This window comes from Bufo bufo, chromosome 2 (assembly GCF_905171765.1).
Source record: "Bufo bufo chromosome 2, aBufBuf1.1, whole genome shotgun sequence".
NCBI classification, from domain to species: Eukaryota; Metazoa; Chordata; class Amphibia; order Anura; family Bufonidae; genus Bufo; species Bufo bufo.
The window spans coordinates 70,830,962-70,851,727 of NC_053390.1; the positions used below are offsets into that span (position 1 = coordinate 70,830,962).

Consider the following 20,766-nt stretch of genomic DNA (forward strand, 5'->3'; position numbering starts at 1 on the left):
GTAAAAAAGATACGTTTGCCGAGGCATATGTGCTGAGGGGCGGTGTTCATATGCTTTGGCAAACACTTTGTATAAAAAATTTTTTTTTTAATTCTAGCAATGATTTATTCATCCACATCGATTGATGTGAATGGAGAAATCCGTTTGCCAGGGCATACGAGCTGAGTGGGTTTGGATGTTGGGCGGAGCTCCTATGTCCTGGCAGACGCCTTTCCCCTTTTTTTTTTTTTTTTTTCACACATTTTTTGGCAGAGATTTTTTCATCCACATTGATCGATGCGAATGAAGAAATCTGTGCCGATCATTTTTTCTTTCAGCCCAGAGGCTGAACTAAAAAAAAAAAAAATCTCATTACCCGTATGCTCAATATAAGGAGAATAGCAGAAACGCCTAATGCTGGCCATACATGTAATAATTGCGGAGACCCTCAAATGCCAGGGCAGTACAAACACCCCACAAACAACCCCATTTTGGAAAGAAGACACCCCAAGGTATTCGCTGAGGGGCATATTGAGTCCATGAAAGATTGAACTTTTTGTCACAAGTTAGCGGAAAGGGAGACTTTGTGAGAAAAAAAACCAAAAAAAAATCTATTTCCGCTAACTTGTGCCAAAAAAAAAAATCTTCTATGAACTCGCCATGCCCCTCACGGAATACCTTGGGGTGTCTTCTTTCCAAAATGGGGTCACTTGTGGGGTATTTATACTGCCCTGGCATTTTAGGGGCCCTAAAGCGTGAGAAGAAGTCTGGAATCCAAATCTCTAAAAATGCCCTGTGAAATCCTAAAGGTACTCATTGGAATTTGGGCCCCTTTGTGCACCTAGGCTGCAAAAAAGTGTCACACGTGGTATCGCCGTACTCAGAAGAAGTAGGGCAATGTGTTTTGGTGTGTATTTTTACATATACCCATACTGTGTGTGAGAAATATCTCTGTAAATGACAACTTAAAAAAAAAAAATTATACAAAGTTGTCAATTTACAGAGATATTTCTCTCACCCAGCATGGGTATATGTTACAATACACCCCAAAAAACATTGCCCTACTGCTTCTGAGTATGGCGATACCACATGTGACACTTTTTTGCAACCTAGGTGCGTAAAGGGGCCGAAAGTCCAACGAGTACTTTTAGGCTTTACAGGGTTGCTCACAATTTAGCCCCGCCCAAAATGCCAGAACAGTAAACACACCCCACAAATGACCCCATTTCGGAAAGTAGACACCCCAAGGTATTCACTGAGGGGCATAGTGAGTCCGTGGGAGATTTTTATTTTTTTTGCCAGAAGTTAGCAGAAATGGAAACTTTATTTATTTTTTTCCTCAGAAAGTGTCATTTTCCGCTAACTTGTGAATTTTTTTTTTAATCATACATAAACTCACCATGCCCCTCCGCGAATACTTTGGGGTGTCTTCTTTCTAAAATGGGGTCATTTGGGGGGCATTCTAGCACCTCAAGAAACATGACAGGTGCTCAGAAAGTCAGAGCTGCTTCAAAATGCCGAAATTCACATTTTTGTACCATAGTTTGTAAACGCTATAACTTTTGCGCAGACCAATAAATATACACTTATTGGATTTTTTTTTATCAAAGACATGTAGCACAATAAATTTGGACACAAACTTGTATAGAAATGTAATTATATTTGAACAATTTTACCAGAAAAAGTTAAAAATACACTTTTTTTTTTTTAGAAAATTGCGGTCTATTTTGATTAATATCAGAAAAACGAAAATCTCAGCAGCAATCAAATACCACCAAAAGAAAGCTGTATTTGTGAGAAGAAAAGGAGGCAAAATTCATTTGGCTGCCAAGTTGCATGACCGAGCAATAAACCGTTAAAGTTGTGGAGTGCCGATTTGTAAAAAAGGGCCTGGTCACTAGGGGGGTATAAACCTGTGGTCCTTAAGTGGTTAAGGAGGTATGTCTAAATGGGGAATCTTAACTTATAATCCTGTACCACCAGATGTTAAGCGACAAAGGTATGTTGTTCATGTGTTTCCTCGGTGTACTTTTAATAGGAACATGTTTTATTTTTTTTTTATTTTAGAGGTAATTGATCTCAGGAAATCTTTTAATCAGGTGTTCGGTAATGCAGCTCAGCCCCACGTAAATGAAAATCAGATGCAGTTTATAAACCAGAGTGATACTGTGTACGAGCACAGCTTCCCTTGTAATCTCATAACCAGTTCAATGCATAAGGGTCATTTTCATCATGTTTTTTTTTTTTTTTAACTGATCCATAGGTTTTTCAATGGGACTTCCATCATGGAAGTGTGTTTCAAGATTTATTTTTCAATAGGAGAGACAATGCAAGTGTTTTAGAAACCTGATGCAGGTAGGCATCACCTGTTGCACCACCCTGTATGAAAGCAGTGCCATTTATGTCTTGTCTATGTAGGTGAATTTCTTAGGGGTACAGTTTCTCATTGAGAGACACAGCAGAATATGGTGACTTATTTTTCACGCCATGCTCCATGGGTAAAAAATATGCAAATTAGTTTATACAAGCTAAGCCAAAGACACTAATTTCTAGACCGCTGTTTTTTGGATTCGTGCCCATCATAAGTACAGAGCCGGGAACTGGTTGGATGAAATACCTTTGATGCTTTGGGGTACTGGTTTGCATACACTTTATATGGACCATTGCCTAAAAAATTGGTCTCTCTGTGTGTCTGCTTTGAGAAACATAACCTGTTACCCTGAACTTCATCTAAGAACTGTTGCAGTTTTTGTGGTCTGCAAAACTCGAATACCAGCCCTGTGTTTCGCATTTTATGGAGTGTTTTGTCCTTAATAGAACTCTCCTGTTCTTGTCCATAAAATAGACGGCGATGTGGACAACACACAGGTGTGCTTTCTGCATCTTATGTGGCCCCATTGAAGTGAATGGGTCCACATCCAACCCACAAAAAATGCAGATTGGATGCAGACTAAAAATACATTTGTGTGCATGAGCCTTAAGGGCCCTTTTCCACATATAGATGATCTGACAGATATGAACGAAGCAGACTCTCCCGATATCTTTATATAGTTATATTTTCTCATTAATGTCATTGGGGGACACAGCACCATGGGTAAGCGCCCAGCTACCACTAGGATTCGACACTAGACATTAAAAAGGTTGGCTCAGCCCAGGTGGGCTGTATTTAGTCTAGTGTCCGTAGGAGGCAGACACGACCTGCTCTTCTCCTGCAGGTCTTGCTGCTACTTTTTTGCTTTATTTTTTTTCTCTTCCCTTTACAGGAGCAGGTTTTATCCTGCAACAGGGGGTCTTCATCGTTGAGGTCCACTTTAGTAGCACCCCCTGCGGGCACGTACTTCGCCGGTCACCCAGTCCCCCATTACTGCATTAGTGCGAGTTTACCGAAAGGGTGACCCTGTGACGGCCAAAGACACCAGATGGTGAGTATGCTCCCTACCCTAGTTAGGGACTCCTTCCCTCCCATCCATCCATACTCCATCGGGGTCCTCCCTGGCCGTCCTTCACTCGGCCTCCTATTTACTCTAGGCCACGCCAGTTCCCACCTTTTTCCTGGCATCCAGGATCTCTGTGGCTCATTATCTCTCTCTATGGTGGTCCCTATGACACCCCCCCTCTTTCCCTCCCCCTCAGGGCATTCCTTCCTCCCCTCACCAGGTCTCGCGGTGTACGCCCGCTTAGGGTGCTTCATTTTCGCCTGTGGCATCTACTTCAGTCCCCGGCTCCGGCTGTGATGAGGCTGCATCTGTGTTACGATTAATTATTTTTTTCCCTGCTATCCAGGGGTTCTATTGGGTAATAATTTTTTTCTCACCAATGGGGGTCGCTTTGACCCCCTTTCCGTGCATACCCTTTTTTGTAGCCTTTTGGAGCTTTTTTCCGCTTCCCAGCACCCTGCAGCTTCAGTCCGCCGGGGGTGCCTCATTTTTGGCTACACTATCCTTTTGTTTGTTGCTAGCTAGTTCGAATATGGCTGACTCAATGTACCATACGCGTTTCGGAGCGTGCTGCTCCTTCTTCAGTGGGAAGCAACAAACAAAAGGATCCCATAACTATAGAGAAGCTCCGGAGCTATCTTTTTCCCTCCTGAGAAGCTGCAGCGTTTTTTCCCGCCACTAGCCTCCACGTGGAAAGCCGACACAAGATCGAGAGAGCTTACAAACGCAGGTGACGTCACCGGAAGTGACGACAACAGCAGCAACCAACAGCCTGAGTGTACAACGGGCGGGAACCACACACTCCAGACAGGAGCCGCTCACCAGTTTAACCAACGGCCACCAGGAGGGTAATGTACCTGCTTACATAGCAGTTTTTTTTCCACAGCTCACTATCGCTGGACCTGTGAATAACTATCTAAACAAAATCGGATGAGATTATCCCTGATAAAAGGAGATTCTTACCCCACAACTTTGGGTTTGAAATATTACTCCTCAAAGAAAGCCATTAACTTTTCAGCTATATCAGGATAGTGCATACTATTACCGGATATCATATCCTGAGACTGTACTTTTCTCCAGCAGGATTTTACAAAACTGACATTTATTTTACTATTTTATCATATCATTGTCTTTTTATTGCTACTACTATTATGTCTTTTAACATTTGATATTTATATCTATTAGTCATTTAGTTTGATGGTATACCATTTTTTTCTACTTTTGTATCAGCTCAACATAGTTTTTTAACACGATCAGGCTTACCAAGCCATTCCCTAATAAATATCTTTTTCCATACTCCACAATTGTTTTGAGTGCCATCCCTATACTTTCACTTATTTTTTTATTTATGTTTTGATTTGGAATAGAATGTATAGTGTTCCCAATGCATTTGTGTGTTTGTAAATAAAAGCTATTAGAAGGATTTAGAGCTTTACCTGGATCACCACTGGATGTTCTATCCTGTAGGGATACGAAGCATTGTGAGCACAAGCCACTACTGCAGTTTTCGGGTCATTGCTGGACGTCCTCTCTGATATGGCTGTGACAGGACTAGTGAGCGCCACACATCTAATTGGTGGGTGGAATTTTCTGCTGCTCGGTCTCGCATCGGACATGGTCCCGTAGTTCATCCATGGTCCGGGCGTTCTTGGTACTCTTTTATGTTCTCTGATTAGTTGTGCTACATGATAGAAGTGCCGTTCGCATGGGCCTTGCCGTTGTCTGCACCTGTCAGTTTCTTCCCCCTTCTTTGGGAGTTTCATTGTGCTCTGCTGGTAGCTGGTGTCTGAATGTCAGTGTAGTCTCTCCTGACTTCCCCTGGCAAATTCTGCATCCTTTTCTGAAATATGGATGTCTGGCGATTTTTTTTTTTCTTTTACAAAATCCAGGGTGCTGTACTTGCCCCTTCTGGGGCAGTGTTATACAGTATGCTAGTCACTACACTTGGGATGGTTGGTTAACCATGGCTGATGTTTTTTCCCTTATAGTTGCTACATTTCATTTTTCTGGCTATTATTGTCCTCATGTGGTCCAGTTCTGTGGACCCTACTTGAGCCTCTGACTGGGTAGTTCTGCTTGGAGTCCCTGACCCAATGATTCTTAGACCATCTAGCTGGCTGGTTCCCTCTGGGGAAGCTACTCATAGCATCTCTGAATGCACATGCTCTGTATGACAGCTGCTTTTTGGGGCCCAGTTTGGTTCTTTTCCCTCCTGGGCCCCCATAGGCTTGTCTCCCTCTTGAGTTTCTAACCTCTCTTCCAGTCTCCCCAGGTTCAGGTCCTGGAACCTGGGAGTTTGTTGCTCCGGTTTGCAATTTACATTCGTATTAGCCTGCGATGGAGCTTTCCCTCGATTTGAGAACTGTTCCTCCTTAGGCTGTTTGGAGTCCTCTCTCTTCTACGCTCAGACGAGTGTGGTTCCTTTTTTCCTGAGACTTCATGTGGCCAGGGATTTCTCTGGTCTTACATTTCACAGTGATATTTTGTTCCAGTTTTTCTGAGGCCTCCATTGTATGGGAAGCATGTCTTTACGTTCCCTTCTCCTGGCCATTACCTAGGACCCCCTTCTCCTCCAGGGGTTGGCTGCTTTCTCTGTCAGGATGGGGTTTCCACCTTCTCATAAGGTGTTTCTTTCTTCCCAACTGCCTTGCAGTGGAAGGAGGCTTGCTCCCTTCCCATGGTGAGTCTTTGCTATTCTTTCTCTCAATCGTTCAGCCTCCAGTGCTTCCTTGTTTCCTCTCTACCCTGGCCTTCACATGGTGTTTGCCACGGACAGGCTGTTTTTGGTCTGAGACAATTTAAGATTTTTTTTCTTGTCGTGTTCCTTTGCTTCCAGACCTTAAGGAATCGCCTTCCTTTTGCCGAGGGGTGGTCCACAGGGTCTTCCTTTAGCTTGTCTCCAGGAAGTTTTTTTTACTTGGTTCAGGACTGCTCCTGTCCATTTCCCAGGCATTTTCTCTCCTGCCAGGTTCCATCATAGTCTAATTTTTCTTGTTGGGTCTGTCCTCTTAGGCCCCTTTCACATGAGTGAGTTTTCCGTGCGGGTGCAATGCATGACGTGAATGCATAGCACCCTCACTGAATCCTGACCCATTCAATGGGTCTGTGTACATGTGTGTTTTTTTTTTTTCTTCACGCATCAGTTCTGCGTTGCGTGAAAAATGGAGCATGTTCTATATTTTGTGTTTTTCATGCAGCCCTGGCCCCATAGAAGTGAATGGGGCTTCAGTGAAAAACGCATTGCATCCGGAAGCAAGTGCGGGTGCGATGCGTTTTTCACTGTTGGTTGCTAGATGTTGTTTGTAAACCTTCAGGTTTTTATATCACGTGCATGAAAAACGCATTGCACCCGTGTGTAAAAAAAAACTGAACGCAATCGCAGACAAAACTGACTGAACTTGCTTGCAAAATGGTGCGAGTTTCACTGAACGCACCCGGACCTAATCTGTATAGTTTGTGTGAAAGAGGCCTTATAGATCCTCCTCCTGGAGCATCCTTCTATATGCAGAGCGCTAGGTCATTACCAACAGACGCCTTTCTGGTTGTGCTCCTCTCCTGTTTCTTCAGGGGGTGCCCTAGTTTTTCCACATCCTTCCTCTGGCTCTCTAGTGCGCACTTGTTCAACTCTCGGTTCTTGCGCAGGGCATCTAGCCCTGCTCCCTATCCTCCAGCTTCTTTATTTTTCCCACCTTGGGTGGAGCTGGGTGTTTCCCTTTGTTCCTTTCTTGCATATGGCCTTTTTTTCCCAGGCACTTGTCCGTTGGATCCTGGCGCTCTCCCATAATTATTTTTTTTTTCTTTGGACTCTTCCAGGCCCTGGAGACTCTCGGCTCACTTATCACTCATTTTCTATCATTTCATGCTATGGCCTCTCCTGGTCCTGTTGGGTCACATGGTTCTCCTGCATTCTGATTAGTCTTGCTAGTTCATGTGAGGAGAGCAAGGGCTTATGGGAAGTGAGGGAAATACAGGATGGCCTCAAGGACATGGCAAAGATCAGCACAGGAAGTGCAGCAGAGTCCATCTTAGGAAGATGCTGAAATAGAGGCACAGAGAAATAGGGTCGCTAAGGGCTGAATACAGACATCAGAAAGGTAAAATAACTTCATGAATATCTTCCCTTCAGCACCATATATGTTAGTCATTTCATTTTTGGTAGTGAAATGGCAGTTACACTTTCAGTGTCAGTTTTCTATTACAATCTTTCATTCTTCATCCCTATATCAGTTTTGTGAGGTAATAATACAGCATGAGGCCAATTTCAGATGAATAATACAGACTACTGTCTCGGCCTGACCACGGGTCTACTGAACTAGACTCATACCATTATAGATCCTTACGATGCTGTGAATTCAGGTCTGTGACCCCCAACATAATGTGTGCTCAAATACACTAGTCTGAAAGTGGCCTGAATGAACACAAATCAAATTCTTATTGCATACCTCCAGACACCCAGGATGAGTGTATAAAAAGTCACAACAGGGTAAAAGACATTAAAATCTTTAATTAAAGTTTCTCCCCCCCCCCCCCCCCCCAATTTCATTGAGATAATAATCATGATGAAAAATTAACATCCCTAACCTGAACCTTCTGCAGTCCAGAAATGACATCTCATTGCATTGACTCAACCGTTAGGAGCACCCGTCCTGACAGGTAAATTTTATGATGAATACACATTAGACAATTTTGGAGCATCTATTCATAGAAATCTGCATTGTGGCCTCCTGATAATTTTCCAGGAATTGTATGAATAAGACCTGTTTCACATATGCATTTTGAGATTCAGCAGGAAACAGCCTGTGGGATTTCTCTGCATTCCCAGAAGCAACCGCATCACTGTCCAGACAAATACCGCTGCATGAATGGGGCTGGTGGGTATCGGGTAGTGTCCAGCTGCACCGGTTGCAGACCCCTCTGGCAGAATGCTGGACGCAAGCGTGAAGCTAGCCTAAGTTAAGGCCCTATTAGACAGCATCATCTTCAGACCAATTATCAGGAATAAGCTTTCATAGAAACACTTGTTCCCCATAATTGGCCTTTATAAATGAGAAGCCAATAAAATGAGGAAGCACTTATTTGTCAACTGACGGGTATCTTTCCTCTTGATAAAAGAAGCCCAGCTTTTGGTAACATCTCCCTGTGTAATCAGCAATGTGCTGCTGATAAAAATACAACTGAATATGGGAGGAACGACTGCGGTGGCAATCGCATCACTGCCGCCCCCCTCCCCCCATTCAGTTTGCATTGGCCTGTGTAAGGGTGCCCATACAGGCTGCAGATTTTGTTGCAGAAATCCATGCGTTTCACACCCAGTTCAAATAAAGTGAACTGATTTTCAGTTGTGGAAATTTCAGCAACAAAATCTGCAGCGTGTGAAGGAACACGAATAAGGCCGGTGCGAATGAGCACCGATGTGTTACCATCCATCACTGCTCGCACGTCGGACTGTGTAATACAGCCCTTAGCATTCCCGTTTGCACACACTCCCATATGGTCCAGTCGGTGTAGACAGGGGCAATGGTAGCACAACATAGAGTTCTAAGAAGAGATGCCTCTGAATTATTTCACGCAGAAAGTATTTACTTTTAAAAAAAAAAAAGTTGTCCGATCTAGCAGGTCCTCTTTAGCATCAGATGGGATCTATTCAAAATCTGCAGCATACTGTAATAGGACAGATGCGTATGTTCTCATAAATACTGTCTGGTGGAGGTTTTGCTTTGTCCTCATGATGATATTTTTTAATACTGTTTGTTTCCACATTTCTTATGCCTGGTTTACTAGGGGGAAACGGATACTAGAGCTTTGTCCCAATCATCCCAGAGTGTAAATGCCAGTACACATGTAAAAGTTTGTTATCCTGCTGTGATTCATGTTACACTTTTTTTTTTTTTTTTTTTTTTTTTTTTTACTAAGAGGCATCTTAAAAATCAAACCGCACTGCTGCATACATACCATCAGTATATAGACAGTGCCACGTGTCTCCAAAGTAACAGGCCACCTGCTGTAGTCTGATTGTACAATAATGCGGTACTTTTCTCCCAGTGTCCATGGAGTAACAGGTGGCTGCAGGATCAGACTATGCTCCAGCAAGTCTGTCATCATGGATAGCCGTATACACAAAACAAGTATATTTAATTAAATCTGTTTCAGAATTTATTATTATTAAATTTTTTTACCGGCAGGGAGAGTGAAAATTTTAAGGGATTCTGTCACCAAGTTTTAGGTTATAGAGCTGCGGACATGCACGGCTAGATCGCCGCTATCATGTCCGCAATATACCGGTCGTATAGGGCTGTGTGCTTTTATTTTCTTTAAAAAAGGATTTTAGAGATATGTAAATTAGTCTTGTAAGGTGACCAAGGGGCTGTACGAACCTTCCTGGAGCCCAGCACCGCCTATGTCCTCCGAATCTCCTCCTTTCATCACCGATAGATTGCCGTAATCTCGCGATGCGTGAGCTCGCGCATGCGCAGTGCCGGTATAGTGTTCCTTCCCTGTGCTGGCATCAGCCTCAGGGAAGGAACTGAGCATGCGCGAGCTCGCGCATTGCGAGATTACGGCTATCTATCGATGAAAAAAGGAGGCGATTCGGAGGACATAGGCGGTGTTGGGCTCCTTCACAGGCGGGCACGTCTGGGCACCAGGAAGGTTCGTACAGCCCCTTGGTCACCTTACAAAACTAATTTACATATCTCTAAAATCCTTTTTTAAAGAAAATAAAAGCACACAGCCCTATAGGACCGGTATATTGCGGTGATCTAGCCGTGCATGTCCGTATCTCTATAGCCTAAAACTTGGTGACAGAATCCCTTTAAGTGCTATAGACTACAAGCCTTAGGCCAGGTTCACATCTGCGTTGTGACCGCGGGCACTCTGATGCTGTAACTGTATGCCAGCTTTCAGCTGGACAAAAAAAATACTACACGCAGCATATTATTTCTGTCCAGATGAAAGCTGGCTACATGCACATGAATAAACTCCTAACTCCTGCAGTGTACATAATGTCCCCCATAGTGGTCCTCTGCTGTCATTTATTTATTTTAGCAGAAATAAAAACACAATCCCCTCATCCACTTGCACACGCAGAGACAGTGGATCCTCTCTTGATTGTGAAGGACCTGTGCTGTGCTCCGTGTGATGACATCACCACACGAACATGCTGGAAGCACGTGGTGATGTCATCATGCTGAGCACAGGTCCTTCATAATCAAGAAAGAAGAGACTGCCTCTGCATGTACAAGGTGAGGTGAGTGAAAAAAAAATTTAACCGATAAAAGCCCATTTTCCACTAGTGTACCAGTTTTTACGGCCGTTAGACTAGTGCAGTCCTGTCTAAGCGACCATTAAAAACTGTCCTATTGATTTTAATGGGGCCCATCTGGCCGTGAAAACTGCCAAAAATAGGATATGTCCTATTTTCTTACAGTGAATAGCCCCCATAGACTTGAATTGGTCATAAAAATGGTAGAACAAAAAGGATAAAGCAAAAATATTCCCTTCGCCCAATCCCTCGCTCCACCCCGACAACTGTTGGGGGGGGAGAGTCGGGAGGTTCCCTCACACAATTCACTCATGTAAATGGGGGCCTTTCATCATCTCCCAGCAGCTTGCCTGGAGGAGAGATGGTGTGATACCTACAAGACTTCCACCATCCAGACAACCTGTGGTCTCATTTACATATCTTAACACTGCATATTGCCTTGTTTATATGGCTGTTTTTAGGGCTTGTGTTTGTCCATGTCAGATCCTACCAGTTACTGTTCGGTAGCTGTAACATCCATCACTTGCAATGCAGAATATCTGCCGTGTCTGAACTTTGCGTCATGCACATGAAAGTATTTTTCATCTGTGTGCTATCCACACCAACCCATTTATTTCTATGGTGCTGTGCATGCATCCATATTTTTGCAGATCTGTGTGACCGTTCCACAAATTCTAGAACATGTCTTATTCCTGTCTGTATTGCATATGAGGAGAGTGATGAACATGGAAGGTATCTATATCTTACGGACATGGCCGTGTCATGAAGCCTAAATAAGACATTGTCCTAGGGTGGTGGTGTCCAACCTCTTGCTGTATGCCAGGGAAAATATCCCAGCTCAGTCTCGTCCTCTCTTTTGATCTTACTGTCCAATTGCAAACTGTAAGAAATATATGAAGAATTTCACATGTCCTAGGAAACCAGACCTCTGCTATGAGACCTCGACTTCTAACCTTAGACCCTCTGTCAATTAGAAGGAAATTATCTTCTGCAGGAATTCTACGAGAAGAAGCTACAAAGAGAAGAGCCCTGCAGACTTGGCGGTGAAGTAGTGAGTTGTTGTTTTTTTTAACTCCTTCTGAGACACTTTTTAAAGGATTCCCCTAGAAAACCTCTTTACAGGAATTATACAGTATTTTGATAGACATGTTTCTCATCTTGCATCTCTTGATCATCTTATGTCACATGCTTTGCTTTGAGGCATATTCTGTAAAAGTAGGGGACTCTGAACACACTAAGATTATCATCTCCTGTACAGAATTAAATATATTTCTTCACAAACTAATTTCATATTTTTATTGTCCCTTTTTCTCCTCTCTCGGTCACGGTTTCCTGATTCAGTTGTGGAGAAAAAGGAAAAGTGGGTCATCTATGAGGATAAGGCCACATGATCAGGTTTTTTGACGCAGTTTTTGCAAAAACTAATTAAAACGAGAGGATACATAGTATCCGTGCTTAAAGGGCATCTGTCAGCAGATTTGTCCCTATGACACTGGCTGACCTGTTACATGTGCACTTGTCAGCTGAAGACATCTGTGTTGGTCCCATGTTCATACGTGTCCGCATTGCTGAGAAAAATGTTTTAATATATACAAATGAGACAGTAGGAGCAACGGGGGCGTTACCATTACACCTATAGGCTCTGCTCTCTCTGCAACTGCCGCACCCTCTGCACTTCGACAGGGCCAGGCGTGATGACGTTTACACTGCCTGGTCCTGTCTGTCTATCAAGGTGCGGCAGTTGCAGAGAGAGCAGAGCCTCTAGGTGTAATGGTGACGCCCCTGTTGCTCCTAGAGGCTCATTTGCATATAATAAAACATCATGTTTCTCAGCAATGCGGACACATATGAACATGGGACCAACACAGATGACTTAAGCTGCCAAGCGCACATGTAACAGGTCAGCCGGTGTCATAGGTACAAATCTTTCTCTTATGATCCATTTGATTTTAAAAACTACATATAAAAAACCTGAACATGTGGCTGTACGCTAAAAATGTTGCTTTATTGTTGGATTAACCAGCAGCACTCAGATGATGCTTAGAATCAAAATTCCTGCAGCAATGCAGAAAATCCCATAAAACTTTTCCATCGATGGAAATACATTTTGGGCTGTTCCTGTGTGTGCAGGACTGGACCGTGGCCAGGGTGCAGGTTTCTGTTTTACCGCCCTCAGCTGACGTGTCAGTAGCAGGTTAAGAGCAGCAGACACAGTCGTCCAGCGCCATAAATTCTGTGGGTTTCTGATCCAGGAACTTCTGCAGCTGAGCTCTCAGGTTCTCGATTTGTTTACACTTGAGGGTCAGGATTTCATCAAGCTTCTTCACATATTCTTGAAAATCCTGTAGACAAGATGGCGACATTGTTTCAACCCCTTCCTGACACAGTGATTCTCAACTTATTTTTCGTTCACATAGACGTATGAGGGCTTGATTTTTGCAGGACAAGTTGTACCACTTAATGCTGCGTATAGGGTTGGAAGCTTGAAATAAAAATTCCAAATTGGGGTGAAACTGGAGGGATAAAAAAAATAATTCTTCCCAATGCAGTTCAAATTATGGTGCACATTTATTAAGACTGGTATTTTAGATGCCGGTCTTAAGCCCCTGCACTGGTGGTGGATCGTTGATGTTATATAGAGGCACCGGCCTCTACATAACTTCAGCGCATCTATTGCCGATTCTGAATGTAAGACCGCTTCTTTGCCGTCTTAAATTTAGACCATTTTCTACACCTAAACCAGGCGTAGAAAATGATGAATGAGATGGGCCTACCGGCCCGTCCCCTTCCTCGCCCACACCATGCTGACTTTTTAAGACATGGCGTGAGCGGGGAGAAGTCGCAGATTCTGCCACACCATGGCATGCAACAGAATCTGCACCAGATATACGTGGCGTATATCTGGTCATAAATGACACCCTATGTTAACTTCATTCTGCGGGTCAATACGATTACAGTGATAAAACATTTTTCTTGTGCTTTAAATGCTGAAAAAAAAAAAAAAAAAACTTGCAAAAATACATTTTCTGTTTGCATCACCATATTCTGCCACCCATAACTTTTTAATATTTATGTCTACAGAGTTGTGCGAAGGGCTGATTTTTTTTGCAGGACGATCAAGGATACCATTTGGGGTGTGTATGACTTTTTGAGCCGGGAAGCAACCGAATCGGCCATTCATATGAGACAAATACTCTTATGTTTTAATAGTACAGGCATTTTCAGATGCGGTCATACTAATGATCGTTAACTTTTTTTAAATTATTTCTACTTGTAAAATGGGAAAAGGGGTACATTTTTATGTCTTTGTTTTTTATATTTTTAAAAATGTTTTGATCATGAATTTTTAGTCCCTCCAGGAGACTTTAACATGTGATCATCAGACCGATTTACCTTTGCAGTCTATAGGAGAATTAGTCTTTCCTTCAGGGCTCGACAGGAATTTTGCTATGGCAGGCCTCGGAGTCTTCATGGGGGGCAGCTGTTCACTCACCGGAGTGCTCCAGTAAATGAACCCTCAGATGCCGTGGTCACGACTTAACATGTACAACATGAACATATACTTTTGCAGCAGATGCTGGGAAGGATTTAAAAGGGGCTTTTCAAGATCAAGTATTCACAGCCTATTCCGTAGGGTATAACCATATGTGACACCAGACATTACCCATGTACAAAAGCAGCGTTGTTTCTGGAAAACCCCAATTCTTGTAATCAGTGGCGGCCCCAGCGGCTGGACTCCTTCGCTGGCCTAATTCATTTTTTTTTCAAATCACATTATATACTGCTTGTTTTCAGGGGTTACAGCCACCGCTGCAGCGCAGATATGAGGTGGCCAGGATGGGCGCTGCTATGCATGCGTGCCTATGTGCAACCCCACAGTCCTGGCCCCCAGAGAGGCCAGCACCTTTTCCTGTAGTGTGCTAGCACGACCACCACTGATAAATTGCAGCATGGTCATAACCCCTGGATACGAGAAGTATAATGTAATGGATAATGAATCCAGCCAGCAAAGGAGACAATATGGACAATCACAATACATTAGTAAGTGGCTAGTGACAAATGCCATTTGCTGAAGTGAGACAGCCACTTCAAAAAAAAAAAAACTTTGGAAAAAATTGTTTACTTCTTTCCATCTCCATATTCTGACCACCATATGTGCTCATTTTTTGCGGGGCAATCAGTGATTTTGGGGTGTGTACAAGTTTTTAATCAGCTATAGAATAAATATTTTTATAAATTAATAGTATGGGCATTTTGGAACACGGTCATGCCCATGATGTTTATTTTTTTATTGTTCATTTTAATTATGGGGAAAGGGGGGGTGATTTGAATTATATATAAAAAAAATAAAAATTCTATATGTTGAGAATTTTTTTTTTTACTTCACCCCCAAACCCCCCTTTAGGGAACTGAACATGCAATCAGATGTAATTTAATACATTAGTTTATTCCAATGCATTGCATTGCTGCGACCTGCAAGCCTATATTGGAATATACCAGCGAAAGGCCTGGTAGCCTCCTACAGGCTTTGGCCTATCACCAACACGGGACTGCTTCCCCAATCTCAGTGCAGGGAAGCTGTTCTGGCCCCGTGGTGCAGCACTCCCAGGGAAAGCTGCCTCAGAAGCGGTGGTTACAATTGACCACGGCATCTGTGGGTTATAGGTCTGTAAACTGTGTTATCGTGTGCAACAGCAGAAACGTGGCGCCATTTTTAAAGCCATGATGGGTGTTAAATACAAGGTATGATGAATGCACTCACTGAGCTGGACGTGTGATTCAGAAGCATTTCCTCCTGTGAGCTCAAAGCAGACATCTCATTTAGCTGTTTGCAGTGTGCTTGAATGACAACCTGTCTGAAAAGAAAAAAACATGAAGGTTAATAGAGGGGCTAGAGATGACCTGTGAAGGACTTCTATTATGTTGGCTATTTTGTGTACAGTGTGCCTAGAAATACCGACCCCGCTAATGACGGATTTACACCGGAGCGGGGAAAGTGGAAGAGGGCGCACTGTCCATCATTCATTTCTATAGGGCCACCCAAAATAGAGCGCTGGCTTGGCTATTTTCATCGGCCCCATACAAATGAATGGGAGCGGTGGCCACGCAAGCACTGTGCGCTCCCATTCACTTGTCACCTCCAGACACCACTCTCCCCGCTCCGTTCTTGACGTTCAGACAGTAGGGGCATATCCTAGCGATTATGCCCCCATTGTCTGTGATGGGAATACCCCTTTAGGCAGAGACCTTAATCATTGTTTCTGGGCAACATTGTACTGTGTGAACAGCAATCTTCTGCCCAGAAACAATGAATCTGTATGAAGACATGTCATTACGGTAGCCATCGCTCATCCCCGTATAGTAGAGGTGATTGCTGCATGTGAATGCAGCTCTTCACCTCCACTGATGAGCAGACAATTATTGGGAAGCAACTTATTCTATATAAAGAACGGTGTCCCCAATGACTTGTACTTCCTTGAATCATGACATCATTATTTAAAAAGTTCACTAATTAACCCCCCCAGACAATCTTCATAACCACCAAATTCACTTACTGAGCCTTTTCAAGCATCTTCGCTTCTTGACTTGACACACAGGGCGACTGTAACAGGCCACTTGAGGCTGGTGTTTTTCTCGGAGTTTGATCCTCTCTGATGAGGACACATTTTGGTGTCTGTTTCTCTTTGGCACCACAGTGGGTAAATATATATTCCATAAGTCTATTTTTAAGATGTTCCAGTTCATTGTCACTTAACGGCAGCTTGAAGGAATCAGAGTCCACCCCACTGGAATAAAGAGGATCAGCGCTGACATTGGTTGGCGAGGTGTTTGAGTGCTTACTGTGGTCTTTGGCAGCTTCTTTTAATTGTTTCCTACCAAATACCAGTGATGGCATAACTATTCCATGAGTTTTGACATTTCCACTACTGTCCTCAGTATCTGCATCATAAAAATGACTAGTCTGATCCCTACATTTAGGTTGAGAAAAATCTAAAAAAGAATCGCTAATGTAGAAGTCATTTTTCCCAGAGGCCGGTGATTGTCCTAGTCTAGGAGAGTTTTTTTCAGCCAAATCTGACTGTATCAGGAACTGTGGAGAATCAGCAGAACTAGACTTTGGTTCAAAGCTGCTGTCTGGGAACCAGTTCTTGCCTCTACACTGGGAGTTCTCAATATGCAAGCTCTCGTTATAACGAAGCATTTTCTTAACAAGATCTGATAGGTTCTTCTCAACAGACTGATCCTCCGTGTGAGATTCAACAACCATGGCTTTATCTGAAATTGCACTACTTGATCCATCGCCAACTCCCGACAGATCATGAGGCTCAACGTTATATGTTGAATCCAATGACCAGTTATCCTTTAACAGGGACACAGTGAGGGGAGCCATCATTGCCGTTTCACACGAGGTATTTGCGGCTGGACTTCTTCCTTCAGGGAATTTGGGTCCTGTTATCGGAGAGCCATTTAAAGACACTGTTTGATTACACCTTTCTTGTAACGGATTAAACTCGGTACTTGATTTGCGAGACAAAGGCGAGTTCTTTATTGTCTTTTTTTCGTTTTCTAGGTCTTCCTGAGAAGAATATGGCTTTTCTGGAGTACGGCCAGTATTGTCAAGAGAACTGGTGGATTCTTCTTCTGAACTCCACATGGTGTGATCACCATTTTCCGCTCTCTTTCTGTCTGACAGTCCACAACCACATTTACTGGTTATCATGCTTTTGTTCTCCTTCGATTCTGACAAATGATAGTGGAGTCCCTGCCCTATCCCTGAAACTTTTCTGACCTCTAAACTTGGTGTACCCTGATGGAGAAAAAAGGAAAGCCTTTCTCGGACCATCTCTTCTTTTCTTCCTTTCTTCTGGTTGGAAGTAAATGAAAAGGAGTCTTCACTAAAGTCACTGTCATCGGGATCTTCTACTGGAGTTTCTTCACGTTGTGATGCAGCACTCCTGACATGACCCACTGTGACCTCCTGGGGCTTATACTGGTCCAAAATCTTTTCAAGTGGTTGATAGTGAAGTTTCTGAAGAAGAATGGGAGGGTGCTGAATCTGCTGGTGATAGTATCTTAAGTGTTCCTCCCTTTCTTTCTGCTCTGGAAGACCCCTATTTTCACCACCTGTCTTTCTGCAAGTGGGATCGTCCTGAGCATCCCACATTTTTGCCGTTATATCTGTAAACATCCCACCTCTGGAAACAATTTGCTTCTGTACCGGCTGCACAGCTTGTACTCTCTGCAGAGGCTGGCGACTGCGATCTTCTTTGGGTTCAATGCCCATGTCTGCCTTAACGCTGTGAGGATTTCTAGGGGTAGGGATCTTATCATGGCTCTCACTCTTCTTTTTGCCTGTCTTCATTGTGCCCTTGACTGGGGTAGTATGGGTTAGCCAAGCTTGGGTTGGACAACCTCTACCCCCTGTATTTGGCTTAGTGCAGATTTTTGGAGTGGATGACAAGGGAACATTGGTTGGATGGAAAACCGATGGACATGACTTGTGCTTAACGATAGTAGAGGAGGAGCTTGACAGCCCGAGTTTTACTTTCTTTGGAGATATTTTTTCTCCCAAGACAGACGGAGAATTCTGACCTCGTTTTGGAGACAAACATGGGGCAGACCTGCCCCGACCGTTGCAGGAGGTAGTGCACTTCATTCCTTTTTTCAGCTCCTTTACTCTAGAAAACAACATGCACATTTTAAGTGGTAGTCCCTATACTATACTTTTTGCATAAGTCAGTAGAAAATATAAGTACATAAAACTTTTTGCCATCAATACAAAAAGGGACTTCTAGGCCTACTCCACATTGCAGTAACACCTATTGCAATCATCACCAGTCTCCATAGGAAAATTCCACTTCTGAAAGACATTTTATAAAAATAACTTATGTACCCCAGTTGATTTTGGTCCAATGCACGCAAAACAAAAGATGACACAACTTTACAACTAGTCTCCATGATTATAGACTATATTTGTAGTCTGATCATGCAGTGAGATACTTTCTTCCATCTGCTCTTCCTCTACTGCCTGTGAGCTTAGAGTACCATGACTGCAGAATCAGACTACCCAGGACTTTTTTGCCATAGATACTCATTGGTCTGCATAGGAGCTGTAGACACAATACTATACGAGATATATGGAGCAAGTGGTTACAAGTGTGTACATGGCCTTAAAGTAAAGCTCCAGGCAAAACGTTAAAATTCAGTCCATGCGCATTCCCCAAAATGTTTTACTGAGGTTAGGGTGGAAAAATAGCTTTTACTAGTTATGTTTGGTTGTCACAGTAAATTTTTCTTTCCTTGCAGATTCAGTTTTAACTTAAAGGGTTGTACATGGATGGGAGTTTTTGGCAACTTACACACACACACACACACACACACGGCCAGACCTTTAAAAGGAAAGATGACTTACATGCTTCCCGGGGCGACGGGTTACCAAACCTCCCCCCATTCTTGCACAACCCCTTTAAACACTTGTTGGAAATCCATAATAAACTGTCACTCTTTCATGATAAGAGGCTACTACATGCAGTCTGGATGCCACTTGTACAATGATAGCTAACCTCAGACCAATACATAACACAACAGGAGTAGTAGTTTCTCATGTTACTACCACTTCTCATGAAGACTCTGATGGTAACTACTTACCTATCGGCATAGCGCAGAGTGTTCAGTGTATGCTCGGTAGCGATGTGACTAGGAGATATGTTGGCAATCATGCAGGTCTTGGAGTTTCCAATAAAGGAATCTTTCAGCACCTGCAGTTGAGATGCAAGAAATCCTTTTAGTGTTGTCTACATTTTAACAAATATTGTTCACTCTTTGAAAAATGTAAAAAATAAGATTCTGCTCCACCATCACCCAGATCACCCTCATCCTCATGGTACAAGGTGATAGGTGGTAACCAAGAGAGTCAACCTGTGCTGGTGACCTCACACAGAAGAAATTGAATTGGTAGCCAAGGTCATGTGACATGTCAGATGAATGTTATAAATTTAGGGTACATTCACACGACCGTATTATTTTATCCACATCCGTTCCGCATTTTGCGGAATAGATGCGGATCCATTCATTTCTATGGGTGAATAAAATGTGCGGACAACGTTCAGTATGTTGTCCGCATCCGTGTTTCCGCATTTCTAGTCCGCAAAAATATGAAGCTTTTACTACTATTGTCCGCATAGATCGGTCCGCAGCACAATTCAAGTCAATGGATTCGCAAATTGCGGATGACATACGGAATGGTTTCCGTATGTAATCCGTTTTTTGCTGAAACGTTACCGTATTTTTGAAGGCCTTAATAATTCTTTTTTTTTTCCTTCCATTTTTTGCGGACAGTAAAAAACAGAAGACATACGGAATACAAACAAAAGTCCATGGTCCGCAAAATGCGGACACACAGTTCCGTTATTTGCGGACCGCAAAACGGAAAGGATTACATACGGTCCTGTGAATGTACCCTTACCTTGTAAGTAGGGATGAAGACAACTAACCAAACATAAGGTAAGGCAATCAAACCCTTGAAGATTCTTCCTACCTGGGTCAGTTTGCTCTGTCTGAAAGGTGTATGGGCCTGCTCCTGATCCAGCGCACGTATACATTCTTTCAGCTAAAAAAAAAACAAAAGGCAGTTATATAGAAGTAATAGTGTGAGACACATAATACAGTTTTCTAACACATTTCTGCCCAACTGAGTCGCATAGATGCTTCAAAATGAATCTTCACCTTTAATTATCATGCCGTTTTATATCCAAAATTCTGTGCTTATTAATTTCTTACTATAACTCTGTAGTAGTTGCAGCATAGTTTTTTTTCTGATACAAAGCTCCAAATCTCTCAGGCTTCTCAGCCTGACTCTGGTCTACCTTCCATAGTCTCTGCCTCCTTATACAGTTGCAAAAAAAAGTATGTGAACCCTTTGGAATGATATGGATTTCTGCACAAATTGGTCATAAAATGTTATCTTATCTTCATCTAAGTCACAACAATAGACAATCACAGTCTGCTTAAACTAATATTACACAAAGAATTGAATGTTACCATGTTTTTATTGAACACACCATGTAAACATTCACAGTGCAGGTGGAA

The 20,766-nt window shown here is 43.0% G+C and overlaps 1 protein-coding gene across 4 annotated transcripts in view; it reads right to left on the reverse strand.

Moving 5' to 3' along the window:
• Window positions 1-12,504: 12,504 nt before the first annotated feature.
• KIF24 (kinesin family member 24) overlaps window positions 12,505-20,766 on the reverse strand; it is a 42,545-nt gene continuing 34,283 nt past the window's right edge. For 2 of the 4 annotated variants that reach the window (XM_040421182.1, XM_040421183.1), the window contains exons 9-13: window positions 20,216-20,287; window positions 19,327-19,436; window positions 16,233-18,356; window positions 15,440-15,533; window positions 12,505-13,019 (exon numbers count right to left, since the gene is read on the reverse strand). In XM_040421182.1, the coding sequence (XP_040277116.1) occupies window positions 12,873-13,019; window positions 15,440-15,533; window positions 16,233-18,356; window positions 19,327-19,436; window positions 20,216-20,287 (2,547 nt within the window). In that variant the 3' untranslated portion in view covers window positions 12,505-12,872. The remainder of the gene's footprint in view (window positions 13,020-15,439; window positions 15,534-16,232; window positions 18,357-19,326; window positions 19,437-20,215; window positions 20,288-20,766) is intronic. The other 2 variants (XM_040421184.1, XR_005776956.1) reach the window with 2 other exon arrangements.